This window comes from Crocodylus siamensis, chromosome 2, assembly GCF_052110815.1.
Source record: "Crocodylus siamensis isolate JL-2025a chromosome 2, ASM5211081v1, whole genome shotgun sequence".
Taxonomy (NCBI): domain Eukaryota; kingdom Metazoa; phylum Chordata; order Crocodylia; family Crocodylidae; genus Crocodylus; species Crocodylus siamensis.
In genome coordinates, this window is record NC_143396.1 from 57533772 (window position 1) to 57558774 (window position 25003).

A 25003-nucleotide genomic window follows, 5' to 3' on the forward strand; every position below is an offset into this window, starting at 1 on the left:
GCGAGGTTTTCACTCTCCCATCCAAATCATTGATAAATATGTTGAAAAGCACTGACCAAGCATGGACCTCTGAGGAACACCACTGGCCACTTCACACCAGGACAACACGGATCTGTTCATGAGAATTCTCTGGGTCCTGCCATGTATCCAGTTTCCCACCCACTGAACTGTTGAGCAGATGAGCTTACAATTTTCCAGTTTTCCCACAAGGATATTGTGGGATACTAGATCAAAAGCCTTTTGAAAGTCTAGGTATATAACGTCTACCACGTCACCTGTGTCCAGGTGGCGAGAGACCTGATTGTAGAAGGAGATGAGACTGGCATGACAAGACTTCCCCACAACAAAGGCATGCTGGCTGTCATTCAGAATTTTACCTTCTGCAAGTGTATCACACATAAATTCTTTAATGAGTGTTTCCAAGATTTGCCCTGGGATGGAGGTGAAGCTTGTTGGCCTTTAGTTGCCTGGGTCATCCCTCTCCCCCTTCTTGAAGATGGGCATAATGTTGGCCCTTTTCCAGTAGTCAGGGATTTCCCCAGTGCACCACAAATTCTGAAAGAGCTTTGCCAGGGGTTCCGCGATGACCTCAGCCAGCTCCTTCAGCATTCTTGGATGACGTCCATCCAGTCCTACTGACTTATAAATGTCTAGTGTTTCTAATTGATATTGCACCCGCTCAGCATCCATCAGTCCCAGTATGTCCCTTATGAGCCTTATCTCGCTTGAGCAAACCCACCAACAAAGCCAGCAGACTAAGCAGCCCATTTTCATGGCCCTCCCATGCCCCCTGCTGCTGTCACAATATTTTCCACGTAAGAAAATATATGTTCATCAACAGGAGGGGTAAGGCATGTAGATGACAACTCCTGGTTACTGAGCTAATTGATTCAGATACTTCCCTTCAGGTAAGAATTCACAAATAACAGAAAGCCAGTTGCCTTGTGTAACAGGGGAACTTTGCTGCGCCGATTTCCTTGTGGCCCACCCACCTGTTTCTGAGCTAACCGCCCATCTTCTCACCCCAACTTGTTAATTAATAGTTGCTAATTAAGCAGGAGGCTGCCCATTTCTTGCCCCGAAGCTAAGGGTGCTGTCTGTGGCTCCGTACCTCCCCTACACTGCAGCCCATGCCTCACAGATGGCATCCACTGTTCTTATCATCACCAGCCCCCACACTGGGCCCCAGAATCCCTCTTGGATCCCTCCATTCAGGCAGCCTACCCTGCCCTCATTCAGGGCTGCCTAGCTCCTTAATCATTTCCCCTCTTGGGCATGGTCCCCCCAGGACCTTTCAAAGCAAGGCCAGGGCCTGTGTGGCCAAAGCCAGTCGGAAGCCCAGGCCCTCAGCTCTGGGCGTCCCTTGCAGTGGGCCCCTGGCCCTTTTGACTGCTCTACTCCTGGCCCCAGCATTGACCAGTCAAGGGTACTCTAAAATCAGGCCTCCAAGCCTCTAGCCCCACTCTTGCTCTTGGGTCCACCTTCTGGCCCTATTAGTGGATGACCCACCCAGTTGTGGGAGCTGGGGTTAAGGTGCCCCGACCCTCCTTTCACCAGGGTAATAACTGGCCTGGCATTTCCTGGGGGCTCCTGCACCACTGAGAGCCCCACCAGGCCACCCGCTCCCAGTACGGTGCAGTTTTAGGTCATGCCCAGGACCAGGAGCCTCCTAACCAACACCTACAGCTCCTCCCTTAACTCCACAGTGTTCCATGAAGCCCCACAGCCAGGTGATGTTGCTGTGCCTCCAGCCAGCAGCAAAATGCCCTGTTTATATGGGTGGCCAGAGCTCTAAAACGGCCACTGCAATTAAGCACTAGGTAAAATTCAAAGTATTATAATTTATTCACACTCTGACTGGCTGACAAACAGCCAATCAGAGTACAAACAAGCATTCAAACAGGAGCTGGCGGTGATAGAGCTCCACCTTGATGGTGGGGACACAGCGGGCAGAGGGTGGGGGCAAGTCCAGTGCAGCTGGCCTCGCCCCCCTACCCACCCTGCTCCCTGGAGCCAGGGGCAAGAGAGTAGATGGAACAGGAGGGGCAAAGCCAGCAGTGCTGGCCCTGTCCCCCACTTCTCCCTGCAGGTGGTGAGGATAGACTGGGGGAGACGAGGCCACCCCCCCATGCTCCTTGCAGGTGACGGCAGTGGTGACACAGGGGGGAGAGGGGTTTGGATGGCACAGGGTGAGGGGGCTGGGCCACCCACCCTGGCCTCAGCCCTCCCCTACCCCCTTCTGTCACCACTGCCTGCAGGGTCCAACGCAGCATGACGCAATGGCGATGGGGAAGAGCAGGCGCGCCACAGCAGCAGCAGTGGTGGCCGGAGGGGAGGAGTGTGCCCAGGCCTGATGCGAGGGAGGACAGGGCCCAAGGGTGCAGAGAAGCCAGGTTGCTGCAGCGGAGGGAGCAGCAGGCCCAGGCCAATCTGGCAGCGATGCAGGGAAAGGGCAGAGTGGGCTTGGGGCCAACGCAGGGGAGAGCGGGGGATGGGGAGGAGTGGGACTGGGCTCAAGGGGGGGAAAAAGCCAGCCTGCCGCAGCAGCGGGGGGAGGGAGCAGCGGGCCTGGCCCAATGCAGCAGCGGCTGGAGGAGGGGAGGAACAGACCTCCTCCCCGCCCTGGCCCAATCCCATTCCTGCCCCACCCCACCCGTGACTGCGTCAGCTCCGAGCACTCTCCTGCCATGCTGCCAGCCGCTGCCGGGTCAGCCTGGGCCCGCTGCTCCTCCTGCTGCAGCAGCCCACCTTCTCCCCCACATCGAGCCTGGGCCCACTCCTCCCCTTCCCCCACTGCTGCCACTGCAGGGGGAACGGGCCCAACATGCGGGGGGTGTGGGCCCAACACGGGGAACAGGAAAATCACGGGGGGAAATCAGCGGGCTCAGCCTGACGCAGCCCAATGCAGCAGCAGCTGGGGGATAGGAGGAGCAGGCCTCTTCCCCCATGTAGATCCTGGACCCACTCCTCCCTTATCCCCAATTCACCACATCAGCCCCGAGCCTGCTCCTCCCATTCCCCTGCCGCCGCTGTGTCGGCCTGGGCCTGCTGCTTCCCACGCCTTGCCACAGTGGTCCAGCTTCTCCCCACCCTCAGGCCGGTCCTCCCCCGCATTGGGCCCAGACTCACTCCTTCCCTCCCCCTGCCACTGTGGTGGGGATGGGGGGAGTGGGCCTAGAACCCAACCAGCAGTAGGGTAGGGGGGAGTGAGCCCAGAAGGAGGTGGGGGGGAAAGCCAGGGCTCCATCCCCGCCCGCTCCCCATCCCTGTCATTCTTGATGGGCAACTGGCTAGTACATATATGTATCAGCGAAACACAATGTTGTATTGATATATTTACAATCATAAAGCAATTTGGAAGCCTAATAGTGCCTCAATCATGATAATAATATAAACTCTAAATACCTATATATTTTGGTGTTTGATTTTGTTTTTTTAATCATGGAAAATCAGCACTACCCCTCCCCACTTTGCTCACCAGGACACACGTCCAGCTACAACTGTCCCCCCCATTGCTTTGTGGCACTGAGCAGTCCTGATACGCTGATGCCTTGCCCCTACCTATTCGATTGCCCCTCACTCCCAACCCATAGCCCTTCATCCCCCCAGCCCTGCTAGTGCCCCTTGCTCCCGACCTGCAGCCACCATCCCTGCCACTCCCAACCAACATCCCCCACCCCCCCAAAGCCCTGCTGGTGCCCCTCACTTGTGACCTGCAGCCCCCTGCTCCCCCCAGCTGCTAGGGCTATAGAAACAGGGCCAGGGCCCACAGACCCTTGCCCCACTCCAGCAGCACCTGATTCCCAGCTGCTGCTTGCAGAAGGCAGCGCCTGCTGCAACCAGAGCAGAGCCCATGAGGGACAAATGGGTCGCCATAGTGGGTTGTGGGCTCCCTGCCTTGCTGCCCTCCCCCTAGGGCCTCCACAGCACAGCACAGCAGGCAGGACCTGGTGCGAGGGAGCAGAGAAAGGCCAGGGACCTGGTTGCCACTGCCACTGGCTGGAAGACTTGTACCAGCCACATTGTCATGGTGAGGCACCCTCTGCCAACCTGGCAACAGTGGGGGGCACAACTCCACATCATCATCCTCACTGCTGCCAGATGGGCAGGGGATGGCTTGACATGGCAGCACAGCTGGTGCTGGGCTTCTGGTGGCAGCGGCAGTACCAAGTCTCCCAGCCCTGCTTCACTCTCCTGTGCCAGGTCCCAACAACTAGGCTCAGGAGGCCCTAGGGAGAGGTCAGCAGGGCAGGAAGCCCCGAGCCTGCAGCAGGCAGCCCACACCCATCCACCCACACACAAGTCTAGTGGGGGCTATGCCCCCACCATGCTCCCCTTCCCAGGAGTGCAGGCAGTAGCAGAAAGCCAGCCCCCTCACTGCCCCCCAGACAAGCTGTCTGTGGCTCCATCCTGTGCCCCAGGCCTGGGCACCATGCGCCACCAGTCCCAGTCCCAGTCCTGACCCACCCCATCCCTCACCATGAGGATTTCAATCTGCCTCTCTCGTAGACTTACCTGTGGGGATTTGCAAGAGCTGCTCTACCCTGCCTGGCTGCCATGTGCATGTTTGTGTACACACATGCATGTGACGTCCCCTGCCTGATTGCCCTCCTCCTGCTCTCCCCACCCCCAAGCAGCCCCTAGCAGGCTCCGGCAGCCTGCAAGGGGAAACCTACCATTTCTCGTATTTTTGCCCTTTAAAGGAGAAAATCCACGCCACATTTTTCCTCTTTAAAAGAGAAACTCCACACTAGGTTTTTCCCCTTTAAGAGAAAATTCACGTTTTTCCCCTTTAAAGGACAAAATCCATTTTTTTTCCATGGCAAAGAGACAACCCAGATCCCTGCTGATATCCATCCTAGCCCAGACCATGATATGGAAGAATTCTGTGTCCTGGCGAAATATTTTTTTTGTTGTGTCAGCACGTCCAAAATAAGATATGAGGCCTTGTGACAGGGCACGACCTAGGGGAGCTGTGAACTCCCCTAGCGCGCCCTTACCATGCCAAATTGGTTTCAAATACACCCTCTCTATTTCACCCACCACTTCTTTGATGTTAATTATTGGTAAAGGGAGGCTGCCTTTTTAGCCCCTTTGGCACGGTGCCCTGCCTTCGATAACACTGTGTACTATAGTCCCTGGGGCTACGCGTGGGTCCTACAGTCACCTGTGCCCTCATGGGTCCTCTAGCTCATCTTTCTCCATTCCCCGTGCCCTCACAGGCGCTCTCTGGCTTGTCCTGCAGCTGCCGCCCGCACTGGGGCCTTTCTCTGTGCTCACGCCCGCACTGGGGCCTTTCTCTGTGCTCACAATCGAGGCTCAGGTAGCCGTAGCCGTGCCTGGCCCCCAGACCTTCTCGGGTCTTGCGCCCCACTGGGGCTTCTCACCGAGGCTCAGGTGGCCGTAGCCATGCCTGGCCTCCCAGACCCCCTTCTCGGGTCTTGCACCCCACTGGGGCGTCTCGCCTGCGCCTGCACTGGGGCTTTTCCCTCATGACACTGCCCACACTGGGGCCAAGGTTGATACACCCCAAAACGCGGTGCCCTCTCCAGCGCTGGGTCTCCACGCTACCGCGGAGCCCCTATGAGGCCTCCTCCAACCCCTATAGCCTCACCCAGTCCTCCGGTTTTACACAACTACAAAACAGAAAACTCACACTCCTGTGTTACAACATAAATTCCAAGCCAACTGGCTAACCATCCATCATATCCCTACCAGGGTTTCCTCCACCCAGTATCGTCATGCAGAAGTTGCTCAGACCATCAGGCTTCTCTGCTCTGCCTACTCCCAGCAAAGCTCCTTCTTCCTCAGCTGCTAGCAGGGAACTGAACTCCTGGTCTCAACCTGGTTTGTTTATATAGGCCAGGCCCTGCCACCTTCTGGTCAGCTGACCAAATTGGTTGTCTCGGCAACCCGCACTTGTGCTGCCCTGGTGACTGGCAGCTGGGCCTCCCCCTTCTCACCACTAGAGGTCTCTCACGGGTCACTTCCATTTTAGGCGCAGGGCACTTAACTGCCCTGCGACAGGCCTGCATGTCAGGGAATCAAAATTATCTCAGCTACCTTGGTGCAATTATTTCAAGCCCACCAGAGCCTCCTTGACTTTACAACAGGGACTTAGATACCAATTCTGAAGTGGAACTAAGTGTCTTGCAAATTTACCTTAAATTTCTTTTCATGTAACATGATCACACAGAAATTTGGCAGAATAAACCAGTCCTGCAAACTTTTTATGGATTTCAGTAGAGAGATGACCAAGCAAAATAAAAATTAAATATACAGATTTCTGATCTAATCTAATATCATTTCATAACACTGAATAATGCACAGATGAATCAACAGAACATAAGATACAAATTATTACGCCACTATATTAATACAAGTAATTTCATTGAGTTATAAGGTTAACACTAAAAAGAAAATACTTTGAACTTTACCTAGTAAGCAGACAACACAATGAAAAACCAGTTTCCTTTTCACTTAAAACACTGGCTAGAGTGCTCTTGTCAATACAGGAGAGAGAGCAGCAGATGAAGGGCATGAGTGTCTCTTCTGGTTTTAGGTCCTTGTCAGGCATGATTACCCAAAGCAAGACAATAATTCTTGCCTTGGTTTTACTTAAGGAAGTACAGTGTCAAAGTGGCTGCCTTACAATTCACAATCTAGTACTTTTTCTCAAGTCTCACTGTTGTTGCAGGTTGACTAATAGGATTCTTATTCCCCCATCCTTCACGCTCTACAAAAAAATCTTCCTACAGACTTAACACAGAGTTTACATTTATAGCATTATAGTTGCAGCTTTTAGGTAAGTCTTTTTAACCCAGGAGAATTTATCTTATTTCTTGCAAGAAGCTGGGAAGGAGGGGTAGTGTTAATTCTTAAAGAATTAGTATCACCATTTCCTTTCAAGCAGAACACAGACATATCTCCCCACCAGTAAAAACAAAAATGAAGAACTCAAACTTCTACTCCATTTCCTGAAATCTCTAATGTATTTTAAACTCATGCAACTGTCTTCACCTAGATCCAAGTGACAGAGGATTGGTTGGACCTCGTAACATACACAGAATCTCGTGGTTAGCAGAAGACATTGACCGTGCCAGTCTGACCAAGCCTGAATTTTTTACCTCTTCTTCTGAATGGCCTCTCCAGGAAAGGGTGAGATATATAGTCTCAGATCTTGTAAATGAAAGCTGAAAGAGCTTCCAAAAAAAATCAACATACTTTTTCTTTTTACAGGGTTTTCCCCCACACACACTTATTCTGAACCAGGGACCATACAGGTAGATCTGAGGCCAAACAGAACAAGCAAAGTGCATCCAGTCTGCATAATCAATACTCTCCACAGTAAAAGAACCAGGCCACCTTTAGGAATTAGGTCACTATAAAGATACCATCACAAATGACCATTGTATTGCAAAATCCGCTAGGGTAACCACATGCAGATGTTCTTCCCAAAATACAGAAAACAGGATGTGTGAAGTTCATGCCAGGAAGACCAATACCAAAGTTCTGCTTTAGGTAATGGACTTAAGATCTACAATCAGTATAAAGTCATCTCAAACTAGCTGAAAATCTACACTGCACATATGCTCATCATATATTCTCTCATAGCAGCTACTTCCTTGCCCTAAGTTAGGGAACTAATATGGATAAGGTCCTAATTTTCTCTAATAATAATACTTAAAAAGCAAACCAGAAGCTGCACTTATATTTTAAAAATAAAGTATGTTAATTAAAATGTTCATAGGCTCAACTCAAATTTGGGTCTTATACAAGATTCTTGAAATCTGTGGTACAGCACTTATCCACAAAAATCAGAAAGGTGTGCAGGAGGGAACCTGGGCTGAAACCCCATCTCAAACGAAAGACATGCCACTTCCTGTCACAAAAGTTGTCCACACAAACCCCAGCCAAACATCTCACCAAGGAAAACCTCATATATTTGTTCTCCCATTCAAGATACATGCTCTTCTGTAAACCATGAGAGGAATTCATTTAATAGTTTCTAGGGTCAGAAGGGACCTGAACAGGTCATCAAGTCCTACTCCCTGCCCTGGGCAGGAACGAGTGCTGGGATCATAATACCCGAGCCAGATATTTATCCAGCCTCCTCTTGAAGACCCCCAAGGTAGGGAGAGCACCACCTCCCTTGGGAACCCATTCCAGAGCCTGGCAGCCCTAACTGTAAAGTAATGCCTCCTGATATCAAGCCTGAACCTGCTATCAATCAATCTGTGGCTGTTATTCCTTGTTAACCCAGGTGGTGCCCAGGGGAACAGAGCCTCACCTATTTTCCACTGGTCCCCCCTGGTGAGTTTATAGATGGCCACCAGATCCCCTCTGAGTCTTCTCTTGTGGAGGCTGAATAGATTCAGGTCCTTTAGTCTATCTTCATAGGGCCTGGCCTGCTGCCCCCTGACCATGCGAGTGGCCTTCCTCTGGACCCTCTCAAGATTAGCCACATCCCTCTTAAAGTGCAGTGCCCAGAACTGGACGCAGTACTCCAAATGCGGCCTGACCAGTGCTGCATAGAGGGGAAGGATCACCTCCCTAGACCTGCTTTTGATGCACCTATAGATGCACAACAAGGTGCAGTTAGCCCTACTGACTGCTTCCTCGCATTGGCGGCTCATGTTCATCCTGGAGTCAACAATAACTCCAAGATCCCTTTCAGCCACTGTGTTGTTGGGAAGGGTGTTCCCCAGCCAATAGGTATGTTGCAGGTTTCATTGTTGAATGCACCAGTTCCACATCCCGTTACATCTCAACATAACAATGAAGACTTCACCTCCCCACCCGTCACTCCCATTTGTTTAATATATAACACATTTGTTTAATAAATAACACTATGGTTATTTTGTCAGTCATTATTTGAACTAAAAGGCCTTGAGAACGAAGCAGAAATGTCTTCCAAGATCTAACTGCTGCTCTGAGTTTCACGCATCCAAGTTTCCTGCAGCAGAGAGAAGTCTTGTGCTTGCAGGTATTCTGTAAGTGTACCCTTCCAAATAGCAAATCCTCTGTTACTATAATTTTGAACATGAGGGGATATGCAAAAAAACACTTTGCACACATTTTGGGGCTTTTTCCACTATTTCAGGGAGGAGTTATCTAGATGTGCAGAAACTCTTTGGATGGTTAGCAAACAAACACCTAATGGTTCTCTCTAGTCTTCTGCTACTCTTTCTGGCTAGAGCTTTCTAAGTTAGAGAAATCAGTAGGCAAGGATTTCTTCTCATCTCCTGGCTATGAACCCTCTTCTGCATAAAAGCATCAGGAAAATTATTTTGATCTTCTACTCAGAGCCTCTTTCAAGCTTCTAGATTCAGTTCTTTAGTGTGAGGGAGTCAGTAAACTAAATTTCCTTTTGTTTTCTCAAGTTTAAGCCTTCTTCAGTCCCCCAGCTCTACTTCAGGAAAGTTTTCACATAAACTCTGCTGCTCCCACAGCCTTTTTCAGGAAATACCTGCAGTGCTCCTTAAGGAACAATCACCAAATCCCTGCTAGAAGCCTAATCCAGGAAATTCCTGCACAGCTCTTTCAGCTCCTGCCTGTCTTCCATAGACAGATATTTAACTATTCAGCAGCTCCTGCTTCCTGTCACTCTTTGTTAGTCTCAAGAGCTATCCCACCATCCTAATAAGGTTCAGTTGATGTATATCTGCTTTGTGAAAGAGCTAACCTTCTTTAAAGGAACTAGCAACCCTGCAGTAAGAAGGTCAATGGAAGCGTATATAGGCAGTCCTCGACTAACATTTTGAGTTACAACGTTTTGCACTTACAACATTCATAAATTGACACTGTTTCAACTTTATGATGTCAGTTTTGACTTTACAATGCTTGATATGATGAGATGTCATGCCAGCAAACACGTTTGCTGCATCGCTTATCTCCCTGGAGAACATCTATCCAAACTTCCTAGGACACTTTCTTTAAGAAAGCAGACAAGACTCCAGAAAAACCTGCAGCTAAGACTCCTGAGAAGAGTCCAGCCACGAACCCTTCAAAAAGTCCAAGAGCCTTTCAAAAAGTCCAGCAAAGTCACCTCGAAGAAGTCCTTCCAAATCAATGATTGCTATTTACAATAGAAATACATTAATGTAGCTATATTACTCATCTATGATTGATCAAGTACAAAATTCTGGGGTATTTTTGGTGAAAATAGGGTATCGGACCTTAGTTCAATCCCCCATTTATAACATTGTTTCTTATGAAAAGACTGGTTCCAACATTTCGACTTAAGACACGGTTTTCAGGAACCAATTGTGTTGTAAGTCCAAGGACTGCCTGTACAGAAATGTATCCAGCTGATGTCTGTGGGAACATAAACTAATATTGCCCAGGCTTAGATGCTCTGAAGATGACTTTGGCATGTGCTGTTAGTCAACTGCACATAGCCAAATTCCTGAGAAGAATGAGACATACTTTATGACACCTGGTTTTGACTTATCTCAAATAGTAAACCAGATATGCTCTTGAACCTGTTCTGAGGTAGATGCGTGGTGGCTTTGATGGGACAGAAGATTGCTTTGATGGACTTCAACCTGTGAACCCGTATTATTTAGGATTTCTACATGCTGACTTTCAGACTAAAGTTCTAAACAGATGCCATCCTTGGAGCATGCTCAGCTCTTCTGGAATATGTTGCAGCAGAACTCATATGTCTTACTGGATGACTCAGATGTTACCTGTTGTTCTGCGGGATCTAGCTTCTGCCGCTCCCGGGGCTTCAGAAGCCCGATCCTGTGAGACAACTGCAAATGGGGGAACCTGAGTTGGGACTACGCACACATGGGGGATCCCCTGCCAGGGTATTCCCAGGACATACCTCTACAAACAGGGGAACGTGGGAACATGTCCCAAGTCAGGACATGGCAGAACAATATGGATGCCCAAGAAATCCCGTGCCAGAGGTTTCCTGATGCACACTGCTGCCAGCAGAGGAACACTGGGCAGGTGCTCCCAGGGGCCCAGGGGCCTAATCCTGCCTACCATGGGAATTCCCCTGCAGGGATATTCCTAGGCATCCAAAATCAGGCTCCTGAAGTCCTGGGAGTGACTGTCTGGGGTGGCTAGAGAGCATGGGCAATGCAGACAGACTGGAAGGTTGGGGTACAAGGCCCCACAGACTCAGATGGGATGACAAGGGTCCACAGGCCAGGCAGCCTACTAGGAATCATAACCAGTGAAAGATTGGGACCCCTCTGTCTGGCCTCTGATGAGCAGGGTGGAATGGAGCACCCAAAGTGTCATTCTGGGACTCTAAGGGATGCCTCCCACATCTATATTAATTGACATCAAGAGATGGCAGGCAAAGACAGGGCAGTACCCTGCTGGTGACAAGAGTGCAGAACAGGCTTGGGGTGGCCACCAAAGTGCCACCTTAGAGACAGAGCCCCTTACAAAGGTACCTCCTTTTTGTAGGTTCTGACATGAAGGGTGGGAAAATAGTGGTACTAGGAAGCATGTAAGACAAGAGCACAGACCCCAAGGAACCTAAACATTTCTCAAAAATCCTTCCAGGTATTTTTATGGTAGTATGAAAAGCCTTACACCTGAAAGTTTTATTTCTATCTGGTTAACAGATATCTGGTTTTATCTGCTCCTGGAAAGACAAGTTGGTTCCTGGCAACTGAAAGAACTGGAGAAACTGTCCCAATGTCCTTAAAAATGTCCTGTCTCAAAAAAGGGGGCTAAATTTCAAATTCTTCCTCAGCACTGTTTAAATAAGGGGAAAGAATTGCTAATATATGGAGCTAAACATGAGAGTTATTTGATCTTACCACTAAAACATCCTGCAACTGTTTCTATCACTGGAAATCTTTTAAACAGGGGTGGACAAAATACAGCCTGCAGGCCAGATCCGGCCAATGGGTGGATGGCCACCAACTAATTGTATCTGTCCTACGGGTGGCTGGCTTCTCCAGCTGCCAGGCAGGACTGTTCTGTCCAGCAACATCATGCATGAGCTGTGGACCCAGGCAAGGCTTCTGCCACAGCCGGCAGGCAGCAGCAGCAGTTGCGGACACCGCTGGTAGGTTCAGAAGCCCAAGGTGGAACCTGCCAGCACCATACACAACTGATGTTGCCACCCTCCTAGTACAGTGGAAGCTCCTGCCCAGAACTCTGACCTAGAACTTGCCAGAGGCATCAGCTGAGCACCAAGGCAGGAGCTTCTGCTGTGCCAGGCAGGCAGCAGCATCAGCTGTGTCAGGGCTCCGGAACCTGCTGGCTGTGCCCACAGCTGACACCACTGCCCATCTGGTGCAGCAGCAGCTCCTGCCTGAGTCCACAGCTGATGCCTCTGGCAGGTTCCAGTTTGGGGCTCTGGGCAAGAGCTTCTACCATGCCAGGACAGCACTGATATCACCTATAGATGCCATTACCAGGTTCTGTGTTTGGGCTCCTGAACATACCAGCAGTGGCAATGTTGCTGCCCACCTGCTGCAGCACACTACAAATCCAGGAGGTTCTGGAAGGAGGGGAGAGAGACAGAGATGAGAGAGACAAAGACAGAGAGAAAGACAAAAGAGGAGAGAGGAGACAGAGAGACAGACAGAGGGACAGCAGAGGAGAGACAGACAAAAGAGAAAGGAAGATGACAGAGAGAAAAAAGATGGATGTGGCCCTTGACAGGTCCCCAAAACTCAGTAAGTGGCCCTCCAGCTGAAATAAATTACCCACCCCAGTTCTAGAATACTTAAATTAGGGAAATCTCAGACCCTCCTTAACATTCATAAAAGATCCTTTTCCTTTTGCAGTGAGAGAAGAGGGAGGCAAAACCCTGAAAAATGAGCTCTCAAGGAGCACTGCAAAGGAGCTACTGCTCTACAGCATGGAAAGGGGAGACCTACTTCTCAATATGAACTTACTAAATTCTATCAAGTCTGGTATGGATTCAATTCATATATGAAAAAGGCAAGTGGCCAGAGAGTTCTTTTGCATTAGTTCCACATAAGTAGAAAGTGAATACAACCTGTGTACTGCATTAATAGGGAAACATTTTCCAAGATTATTCCTAAATTGGGATATAGGAAACTAGCACCTTTCCACCAGTCTTTTCTGTATGTGCCATTTTTTCTTCTTCTTGCTACTTTCAATACTCTAAATTGAAGTGTATTAGAATCTTAAATGAATAAGAGTTTTCAAAAAATATAATCCTAGTCATTACCTTGATCTATATAGATGAATTATAACCCACACATCCTTTGGAGCATTTGTAACTTCTTTAATGTACTGGTCTCCAGAAATTTCTCTCAGCTCCCCATATTTTTGTCTTTTCTGAAGAGATTTCCATTCTTGTAAGCGCTGTTGCCTAATTCAAAAATAAACTATTTTTAATACAACTTTCAAATTAAATAAAAAGCCCAAATTGTGTTTCTGATTTTAAAAACAAACTTATTTCTACTGAAGAAAGCCAGATGTTGATGTTTTACTATTTAGTAACAACTAATGAAAATTCGAATGAAAAATCAGCAGATGGCAGTCTTCATCTATGAAAATATATGGTGAAATTAAGTTCTATGAAAAAGTACTGAAATAAGCCAAACCTTTATTTTAAGCTGGTTTTCTTTTTAAAAAAGTTAAACGTTCTATGCACAGTATTCTGTATGTACATGTTTATATACCATAATGTGTCAAAATTTAGATGCAGAACTCCCTGTCCTACAAGAAGAAAAAAACAGGACTAAAAGGGACCTCCAGATCTCTTCTAGTTCAATACCCCGCTGGATCATTCCTAAATTATTTCAGACAAGTGTTTGCCTACCCTGTACTTTAAAACATCTAAGAATGGAGACTGCACAACCTTTTCAGGTAATATATTCCAATGCTTAGTTAAAAAGTTCTTTTAATATCCAGCCTATATTTCCCTTGTAATTTAAGGCAGCTGTGTCTTGTTCTGTCCCCTGAAACCTTCAAGAATTATCTACTGCCATCCTTTTAAAAATACCTTTCAGGTATTTGAAGACAGTTACCATTTCCCCCATGGGCGACTGGTGCTGCCTTAGTCAGGGGTGTCATTTGCCCCCCACCCCTCTGACCAGTCCCAATGACCGGGAATGACCGTGGTCGCTTCTGGGAACGACTGCAGCGATCTGCCAGCACTTGCAGGGGGAGCACCAGCACTCCTGCCTGCCCCCCCATCCATCGCTTAAGTGGTGAGTGTGGTCAGTCAGGGGGTGCACCGGTGCTCTCAGGGGATGCATGTGCATTCCCATGCACTCTCTACGTGTTGCCACTGATTTCCCTCCTCTGTCTTTTCTTCCCCAGAATAAATAATCCCAGTTCTTCTAACCTTTTCTTACAAAGCAAGACTATCCAACTGGTGGCCCATCTCTCTGGTTTGAGTTGTGCCCTTTCCATTACTCTCCTGCTGGAGTTTCCAGCCTTCCCCTCACTCTTCCACCTTCTGCTGCTTGCCCCTATCTCTGGGGAAAGCAGAGCATAGCCCACATAGCTGAAGGAGGACTCAGGAGACCTGAGGCACCAGGGTAGTGCAATGGAGCAGAGCAGGAAGGGGCACTTGCATATCATGTGCCTACAGGCTCTAGCCACAAAGAAGTTGTGCAGTCCTGTTATAATCATGATTTCAAATCTATAATCATTTTGTTGCTCTCCTCTGGACTCAGATTTGGACAAATCTTTCTTGAATTGTTGTGCCAAAAACTGGACACTACTCCATGTGAGGTTTCACAAGAACTGAACAAAGTAGAAGAATCACTGCACTTGATTTGCAGATGACACTCTTGTTAACAAACCTCCTGAAAGCTATTGGATTGTTTTGCAGTTTATAACTCCCACAGTAACGCAGTCTGGCCAGTCATTCCCTAATCTGTGGTGATGTGTGCGATTATTCCACCTTAAATGTACAACTTTACATAGGGCAGTCATTCCTTTCTTGCACCTGATGTTCCTTTTATTCATTGGTCCAAGAGGTATGGTTTGAATCTGATGTCTTTCAGATTCCAGGTCCAGGAAGAAGAGGAGTGATAAATGCATATTTTTATGTCCAAATCAGAACATACACATATTATGTCCCCATTTGTTAACGGTGAGAGGGGTAGGGAATCATCTAACCCCAAGAATAACTAAATTCATGGAAAGAGTTTGGGTCATAGTGTGATAGTGAATTGGACACCGTTCAAGTTCTATGTGTCTGCTACAGGCAATGAAATGGAATTTAGGGAATATTATGGCTGCTCCACCCTTTAATGTCTTCAAGCAGGAACCTGAAGAGGTACAGGACATACAGGTAGCCCCTACAAACACAGATATTAAAAAAATTCCAAGTTCACAAGCCCAAGATGTATGTTCACCTACAGTGGGAATCAGATGGACGTACACTTACAGAACAATTTATATTGTTAATATGGCAAGTAACATCTTAGTATACCTATACTTTTCAACAGCTTTCATATCATCTTCATCAAACTCATCTTCAGCTTCCTCTAATTCATTTAGAGTCATTCTTTCATACGGTTTCACTTAAAAGAATAAAAAAAATTAGTGCTTTTGCTCACTGCAGAAACAGAATATTTCAATATTTCTTCTGTGCAAAATCTTTATATGAAGACACTAAGAGCCATCTCAATGTGAAAAATGTTACATCTCATCTAAGAATTTGTTGGTCAACATCAATGTAACCTGATGCAAGAAAAAGATGGCAAGTATGAGTGGGTGCACCTACATGTGTAATTAGAATGTAGGAATAAACTCCAGCACAGGTCACACTGGAGTTTATTGGTCCGGGGCACAAGGTTTACATGTGCGCCCAAGACCGCAGCTTACTAAGCTGGGGGGTCAGCCTGCCAACCTGGAGCTCCTACACCCTGGCACAACATGCTGCAGAGGGGCAGGCTGGGGCACAAAGGTGCTTCAGTGTGGGGCTAGCCAGCAGGCAGCCCCCTCACTGTCGCACCATCATGCCCCAGCCAGCCCTGGTCACTGTCTACACACGCATTATGGCGTACTAGGTAACTCTACCATAGGATAATACTTGTCCTGGACAGTACTATCCTACAATGGAATGAATTAATTTACTGCACCCTCATAAGGATGCTTGTGTAGATGGTGATACCTTACTGTGGAACTAATTAGTCAACTCTGCAGTAAAGCATACATGTAGATGCATCCAGTAAATATAAAAATTACTACTTTGATCATTTTCACGTGCTCAATTTGTCGCAGGCAATGGCTACATGGCAAATTTACTTCATGAGGCACCAAAACCTCAAACAGACCATGCAAAGGTAAATGGTTGATTTTTCATGTTATATACTAGGGGGGTGTCAACCAGGGGTAGGCATACCCCTGGAGGTACTTGGGAAGCTCCCAGGGGGTATGTGGTAGTGGTGCGGAGAAGCAGGGGGCACTTCCAGTTTTGCTGCTGTGCACGAGGGACCACCTGCCGCGCACTGATCGGACTTCCTGATTCTCGACTGGCTGATGGGGGTACACCAACCAAAAAAGGTTGAAAACCCCTGATATATACCATGGTGCATGTTACCGACTCTACTGCAAAATTTATGATGCTATTATTCTCTTACTTTCTTCAATACAATATTCTTTTTTAATGCGCCATTTTAAAAATAGCTCACTGAAAAATAACACAAGACCAAATAAAATAACCAAAATACTCTTTTAAAAATGAATTTCTGTCATGAGATGTGTCAGATCTTCATTACTTTATGAATGGCGTTAAGGGTCAAACGTTACTTGCCTTCTGCTTCTTTCTGTAAGCGCAAAGTCATTTCTTCGGTTTCATCTTTTGGCTCAACTTTTGGAGGCAGAATCCCAAAATCTCTTAATATATCATTCCATTCTGTATCTTCATTTGGATCCTGTTTGGAAATCATGAAACAAAGCAAAAAAAACCAGACTTATTTCTATATTGTTTCTGAACAAGAACAGTTTCTTTATTTTTCCACTCTGGTATAAAATACCAACCGGGACATAATATGACATGATGTAACAGAGCGGTTCTCAACCAGGCACTGAGACCCATGCGGAGCCTGGGCACGAGCAGGCGCCACCAGGTGAACCTGTCCTGGGGGGCTCCGCGTGAGGGTAGGCCGGGAAGCAGGTGCAGCGCAAGCAGAGGCTGCAGGCAGCCCATGAACCCGAGATCTAGGGCACACGTGGTGCAGGTATGATGACCTGCCCCGTGCACGTCATTCACCTGCACACACCTGCGTGCCTGCACGCGTCCCTAGTCACGGGCATGCACCCGGGAATCTCCAGCCGGACCTCGGCACGTGCCCACCCGGGCTCCTCTCAGGCCTTCCCGCGCCCCGGCCCCGGCCCCGGCCCCGGCCCCGCTCACCTGCATGGCGCCGCTCCCGCCCGCAGCGGCCGCTCCCGGGATCCCAACTGCCGTCGGGCGGATCCATTTGCTCATAAAGGCAGTGGCAGCGTCGTTCTCGCCGTAGGACCCAACTGTCTGCCCCCCCGCGTCAAGGAATGGTTTGCCCCCACGAGGGCGCCCCTGGCTGCAGCACACGGGGGCGCAGCCATCTCTGCCCCAGCACCTAGGGCGGGGCGCTGACAAGGGCTGCGCGCTCCCTTACGTGGCTGCTCCAGTAACATCTTTCTACAACTAAACTGTTCAACAGCCTTTACATCCTCTTCCTCAAACCCATCTTCAGCTTCCTTGAATTCTTTTAGAGTCCTTCTTTCATATGGTTTCACTTAAAAGAACAAACCAAAAAAACAAGTCCTCTTTTGTTCAGTGCAGAGGCAAAATATTTCAATATTTTTTTTCTGTTCAAAATCTTTATATGTAGACACTGAGGGCTGTCTCAATGTGAAAAATGTTATGTAAAAAATTATTCAACATTGGTGTAACCTGGTGCAAGAGAAAGCTGGGGCAGGGGAAAGGTGCTGAGAGGGGCTCAGCAGGACAGGTTGCTCTTAGCAACCCAATGCCTACTGCTGGCTGCAATGGCTCAGTGACAGCCGCCAGCGCAGCTGTTGTGTCGGGTCCTCAGCAGAGGGGGCTGGCTCCCAGCCCTTGCAGGGAGATGTGGGCCTAGCAGATTAATTTGAGCATTTGAATAAAGCCCCTGGTAATGTGAGGCTCCCTGCCCGCCACCACACCTTATGTGCATGACACAATGAATTGGTGTAAAATAACAGTCACTCCATAAAAATATCCATCCAGCTATAAAAAAAGCCAAGCAGCTACCAAGACAGTGCTTGGAAAATACGTAACAGCTTTATATGTGGTTTCTATTCAGCTAATTTGAATGCATGGCAGGGACCTAAGAGTGATGTGGTAGCCGCGATGGCCCAGGAATTATGCGAGAGGCAAGGACATCTTAGGGCAGTGATGCTCAACCTTTTTTCCTTGGCAGGCCATATAGGTAGTGCCCAGTCTGTCCACGGGTTAGATGTAGGGTGGCCATCAAGGTACCTCAAGAATACTGTCCCCACCACCATGAATGTTGCATGCCTCCCGAGGCTGGGTGGGGCATGGGGAGTTCCTGAGGCAGTGGTGGCGGTCGCAGCAGCGGGGGTATGGCCACAGCAAGCAGGGAGCTCCCGCAGGCATCTGCAACATTGTCGGAGGCAGGGGTGGGCCAAGCGGTGTCGGCTGTGGGGAGAGGGAGGGAAGGGTGTGCTAAGCGATGAAAACTAGAGGACCTAAAGGCATCCAGTTTCATATCAATAAAGGACAGAGGACCAGAAAACCAGACTGTCCTCTATGAAACTGGATGGATGGCCACCTTAGTCAGATGTGGACAGTGGCCCTGAGCCGGGTGCAAGACGGGGGTCAGGAAGCAGCCAGCCAGATCCAGCCCTGTGGGGGTGAGGGGCCACAAACTCGGCCAAATGGGGAAAAGCAGTGGAGGAAAGGGGCACAGCCCAGCCCTGACCTAGCTGTGCTGGGGGAGGGAGTGTTGCAATTTGGGAGTGAGGGAGGATGGCCACTGCTCTCCTGTTGCCAAATTTCCCAGCTCATGGGGAGCCCTGTGGGCCAGATGTGATGGCTCTGCAGACCACATTTGACCCTTGGGGTAGAGGCTGAACACTCCTGTCTTAGGGGAATAGCTTTTATATAGTGTGTACATGTGAGTGTTTGCAGGGACTGATTTTCCTCTTTGACAGATATTAAAAGGTATAAGACCTTCAGTTAAAATGGAGTTACTCAAAGTATCAACATGTATAAAGAATAAAATGTACAAATATAAGCCTATATTGCTGGTATAAATCTGCACAGAAACTAATAGATTAGGTATAACATATTATATTACAAAATAATTTAAGTTGTATTTTCTACCAGTACTAAATAATCTAAGCATTCAAATGTATTATGTAAAATAGAGAATTCTTCATTAAAAACAACTCTCTACTTAGTGCATACATAACAAAATAACACTAGAAATAAAACAGTAGTTTTAAGATGCTTTTAATGCAGTCAAGAAATTAAAGAAACATTTGCAATCTTAACCAAATCTAAATTTAGGAACATTTACATTCTAGTGATTTTTAAGAATTGTACAAATGGTAAAGAGTAATTTTTGTGAGGAAATCCATTTTGTCCATATACTCTGTGTTTCCACAGCAGTTATTCTAGGTCAGGAATCAAAAATTCTGAAAGAAAAAAATGCAAAACATTAGTTATTGATATACTTCTATTATGCTATGCTAAATATCTATAATGTAGCAGCTTTTAAAAAAGCACTAAATTAAAAACACATCATTTCACAACAGGGGCAAAGAAAATGTAGTATGTACTTTCCCAAGATTTTTTCTCATGAGCTAAATCATTTGGGGTTCAATCCTCAAATCCTTAATTTCAGCATGAATTCTGCATGTGTACAGAAGTCTTTTAATGATTTCTGGATCAAACTTGTAAAGATCACAAATTTTCTAACAAAGGTGACCTCATCTTTACCAAATTGACTTTCAGCTCCAACGTTAAGCTAGATGCTTCCTGGTTCACATGCTAGAAATTTACTTATTACTAGTGATAAACTAGAGATTTTTATGTGCCAACTTTTTAACTGCTTGAAATGCGTTTGACTTAATTATTATAGGTGCTGAGCATCTGCAGCTCCCATTGCCTTCAAGATGATGGGCAGGTACCAACAGCTCTGACCCTGATCCCAAAAAAGTTATAGATATCTCAAGTTGGCTATTCAAAAATCTCAGCATCCCAAATTAATGGTTATTTTTTCAAATATGTATCTTGGTTTCACTATAAAAAGGAACAGGATTTGAATATAGGTCTTCATTAAAAATATGAAATATATACCTTTTTAGCGGAAACCTGCTGATCTCCTTCCATTGCGTGGCTAAAAAATAACAATATCTGATAAGAAATTAACACTGTAAAAGAGACTGGTGTTTAAGTAATGCCCCAGATAATCCACTACCTACTGCATTTTAGATTCCTTGATTTGTCCCATATATTTTACCAGATAACTTCTCAGTTAAAATTAAGATATCTTTGTTAAAGTATTGGACAATGTTCATCCATTTCTGAAAATCAACTATATGCAGTAAAATTACAACTGATAAGTATTGCAGGCTGCATTGTGCCAAGTCCTGCATACATCTTCAAGGGGAAGAAGATGGAGGCATCTTTTCTACAAGGACTAAACATGCCTCTCGAAGTGTTGTTGGTTTTGACCCTTTAAAACCCTGAATAATTCAACTTTTATACATCAGGGAGCACATCCAACCTTTGAGCTCATGTATTAGAAAACACTCAGGTCCTAGGACTTGAGTAGAAAATCCACAACTAACTGAAAGGGTGTAGGACAGGGATGGACAATTATTTGGGCCTGAGGGCCACTTAGGGAGTTTTGGTGAGCTATAGCAGGCCAGGTTACCCACTTCCACCCCCAGCCACATAGCTTACCATAAGGGGCTCTCTCCATGTTCTGTTGGGCGGCTGGGACAAAGCCATGGGCAAGCAGGAAGCAGAGTCTGGGAGCGGGCCAGGGCAGTGGGGCTGGGATCATGGGGCCATGACAGGGTGGGACAAGGGCCCAGGCCAGAGCCATGGTCCGCTCCCTGCATGCCCCTGCAACGGGTACCAGTTCCACAGGCAAGGGCATGTTGACTGGAATTATGTGTATACGATGTCTAAAATTAATTGCAATGTCAAACAGATTACTCTGTAGAGTATTAGATTTGTTTATAAGAGTTCAAACGTACTGTTTAAAACATTAACTGTACTGTTTAAAGTAGTTTAGACTACATTATTTACAAAGAGATTAAAGGATTTAGGGATCATCCAAAAATTGGAGAAAAGAGGAAGCAGGGAAGGAAAAAGAACATAAAAAAGAAGGTAAGAAAGAATGGGAAGCACAAATGAAGAAAAAGAAACACGGAAGGAAATTAGAGAGGAGCAGACTGAAAAGTGAAAATCAAGAATGGAAGCCAGAGTACCAACATTCATGCTGAAGAGAAAACTTTTGAGAAATTCTAGGTTTGATTCTTCCTCTCCAAAACTCTATTATTGCTCTGAATTTAGCCTATTAAGATAACGCTGAAACTTGAAGTTTCACGCATGGGAAACAAATATCCAAAATATGCACCTCCTCTGCCAGACAGTTTTCTATTTAACTAGAAAGAAAATGTTAAGAAGTTGACAAAAACTAGGAAAGTCTATATAAAATGTTACATCTATTATCTTTAGCTTAATCCTTTGTGCTAAAAAAGAACAATAAAAACTCAACAGCATGAGTTATGGATGGAGAACGGGCATTCTGATGAGATTGTTTTTACAACCACTTTACAGAAGTGTGATTAACAAAACGAAGTGTGACAAAAGTAGAAAAATCAAGTGTAGAGTGAGGCTGGTGAATATATAAATTACTAGAACAAAGCATATCACTGCATTTATTATGTATAATATAGAAATACAATTTTGAACAAAGCCTATAAGATAGACAAGCATGATTTATGTCGGTTTATCATGGGTTCTAAATCCTTTTTAGTTAGAAGACTTTATATGTGATAATCAATAGCTTATTAAGAAATAGCATGGTATTACATCTATTCAGAATAAGCAATAACATTGCATAAAAAAATTCGTACTGTATTATTGGTAGGAAACTTTACAATGATTTCTTTTTTCATTTGCAAATCTTTTAGTTGTTTTCTTGGGGGCAATTTTCCCATGTCAAGATACTGACACTGATTCCAGGTTAAATATTTACAACCATTGCTAGCTATATTTGAGAAGTCCTCAGTACACACTCTGCCTATTATGTTGTTCAATATTTACACTGCAGCAGCACCTAGCGATTCCAATATGCATGGTTTGAATTACACTTTGACTCTTGGGGGGCCTGCAAAAAAAAAAAAGGGGGGGGGGCTGCCTATCATGACGCCCTAATAAAATCGGAGACCCCTTCAGGCTATGGTTTTCAGATCTTACAGGGGGGCTTTTGTTTCTTATGGGGGACTTAACCCCCTGAGCTCCCCCATAATTCAAACCATGCCAATACAACAGTTGCACTAATCACTTTACAAACACAGGCTCTCTTTCTGGTAAATTTCACTTATTGAGTTGAATGGAAATTGAAAGTGTTAAGCATTTCTGAAGATGACAGGTGGATAGGAATGCTGATAGAACCTCAGCTATAATAAGTCCTTGCTCCTGAAACAAGTTCCATTAGCATATACTCACTAATACCAAGTATGCTACTTTTTGCAATGTAATAAAGCTGCGTTTGAAAATTAAAAAAACAAACAGTCATACCCTGAAAATAAAGTAGCCCCTACTCTGAATCGCTCCAGGCCCTTGATATTCCTCCTGGAAAGAAGAATATATTTCAAATTACACATACTTGAATAACTGAATTAAAAAATAAAACTGTGAAATACAAGTAATATCTAGAACTCATAAATAAAATAATAAATTTCACACTACTTTGTGTTAATTTCATTTCTGTATTAAGGAAGAAAGGGGAGGTTTTCTAGCAACTGGTCTTCTCCATTACATATAGAAACCTAGTGGCTCATTATATAACAGCACTGGATCCCTTACTAGGCATGGTTTATGTCTTATTTTTCTCTTAACACAGGGGAACTCATTTTCAGGAATAAATTCTGAAGGCTATATAACTTGGTCACAAGAAATAAATAAATGAAGGACAAATTCTGTTTCTACTTTTGACTCAGTTGTAGTTGCTCTAGAAATATACCAAGATGGATGAGCAGAATTTGATCTTGACATTCCAAGTTGCATCTCTCATATTTGTAACTGTACCAGGAAACATCCTGAGAATTTGTGTGTGATGGAGCTTCTATCTCTATTCATTGTAGAGGGACAAAAGGAGATAGGATTTGTAAACTTACAAAAGGAAGCAGTTGGATTCTGGCACAGGAAGTTGGGATATTGGACAAAGCAATATGTAAGAGTATAATGATGATGACTATATTTATATAGTCCAAAATTATTCCAAAGCCTAGTAAGAATACAATTCTATCCAGTACAGTGGCTCTCAAACTATTCCAAACTGTGACTCCATATGTTATCAACATTTTGGGGACTATCTGCTTCATTTAGATAGAAGACAAAGGAAGATGGTCATAACTCCATTGAACTTATTCACACAACATTGAGAATCTACAGTCTAATTAACCACACAGTAAGAAGGAGATGTGCATAATGTCAAAGGTCCAGTCCTGAAAACTTTCCATGCATGGAACTACCAACAACTTCACAAAGAGTTCCATTCACAGATAACCTGTAGGATTGAATCCAGTATTTTTACTGTCTTTGTTGAAAGCAAATATTTGATTAAAGGGTACCTGCTGAGGGACATAATCAAATCATTTTAATGACAAGATGGTTTAAACGTCATGTTTCCTATAACAACCTCACATTTAGATTTATCTATTTATCATGAACTCTCTCACAGTTATTGGTATTTCATGATCAACAACTGTTCCTACATCAATGTATCACTTAGATTATAATCACAAATTTCTCTGGTACAAAAGCATTTGCGATACCCTATTACTGTGTGAAGTGTATGATAGCAAGGTACACCCAAACATTTCCTACCATAGGACTCCCTAGATCCCAGGAAGCTCACAAAAGGAGATAAGGCTTCAAATTTACATAATTCTTGAGTTTTTTAGAGCATGTTGGACCTTGTTCTGAGTTTACAGGAGATATTATTTAACCGCTAGCTTTGATTTATAGAGACTGTCTGTTTCATGTTCCCTATATGCCTCTTCCTAGAATTAACTATATTTGACACATCATCTGTATTAGTCTACTTAGCTTATTTAGTCCATTTAAAAAGGCTAAGAAAAGATTGTTCTCTAGATGGCCAATATCTGTCATTATATATTATTTTCTGATGTGCTGTAGGAACACACATACTATAATCAAAGGGAAAAAGAATATCAAACAAGGGAAAAGTGTAAAATAAATACATAGAAATGCAATAAATATCTGTGTCAAAACAAGGAAACAAAGAAACATAATATAAAATGAATTAAGAGAACAACAGACATGAAAAAGTTTATTTTATAGAAATAACATCTAACATGCTCACATCCTTTGTTGATAATCTGACACTTCCTTTGAGGAGCAATTAACAGTTACACTATTCAAGTTCATATTAAGTATATGGCATTAAGAGAATACTGAGTCAAAGTCTTTCTGCAGCTGCACAAAACTCCAAAGCTTCCAGGGGCTGGAGCAATTCAAACAACTTGCATATCTTACCCATCTCCAGCTGCTCTAAAAATCTCCCACTGAACCCCTTTCATCTGTCTGCCTTGTAGGTGGATGTCCTGGAAATATTTCCTTTTTAAAAATCAGAATAGTTTTGTAGAGACCATCTTTGAACTATATTCTCCCAAACCAAATGTAACCCAAAAGGAAGCAAAACCTTAGCAAAGTTGATTCTGGGCTAAGCAGAGGGTAGGCTGTGTACAGGAGGTTGCTTTCCTCCTCTACACAACCATCTTTCCCCTGTTTGTGTATGATCAAGGCCAGAGGCAGAAGGTGTATGTGTAGCAGACA

General features: G+C 45.5%; 2 protein-coding genes across 5 annotated transcripts in view; both read right to left on the bottom strand.

Moving 5' to 3' along the window:
* PDCL2 (phosducin like 2) overlaps window positions 1-17451 on the bottom strand; it is a 34365-nt gene extending 16914 nt beyond the window's left edge. The window contains exons 1-4 of the mRNA XM_090034703.1: window positions 17327-17451; window positions 16724-16844; window positions 15398-15488; window positions 13175-13318 (exon numbers count right to left, since the gene is read on the bottom strand). Coding sequence (XP_089890829.1) covers window positions 13175-13318; window positions 15398-15488; window positions 16724-16844; window positions 17327-17401 — 431 coding nt within the window. The 5' untranslated portion in view covers window positions 17402-17451. The remainder of the gene's footprint in view (window positions 1-13174; window positions 13319-15397; window positions 15489-16723; window positions 16845-17326) is intronic.
* A 1949-nt stretch (window positions 17452-19400) lies between these two features.
* NMU (neuromedin U) overlaps window positions 19401-25003 on the bottom strand; it is a 38831-nt gene continuing 33228 nt past the window's right edge. For all 4 annotated transcript variants that reach the window (XM_090034705.1, XM_090034707.1, XM_090034704.1 and 1 more), the window contains 3 exons: window positions 22721-22774; window positions 20261-20300; window positions 19401-19596 (listed from right to left, as the gene is read on the bottom strand). In XM_090034705.1, coding sequence (XP_089890831.1) covers window positions 20265-20300; window positions 22721-22774 — 90 coding nt within the window. In that variant the 3' untranslated portion in view covers window positions 19401-19596; window positions 20261-20264. The remainder of the gene's footprint in view (window positions 19597-20260; window positions 20301-22720; window positions 22775-25003) is intronic.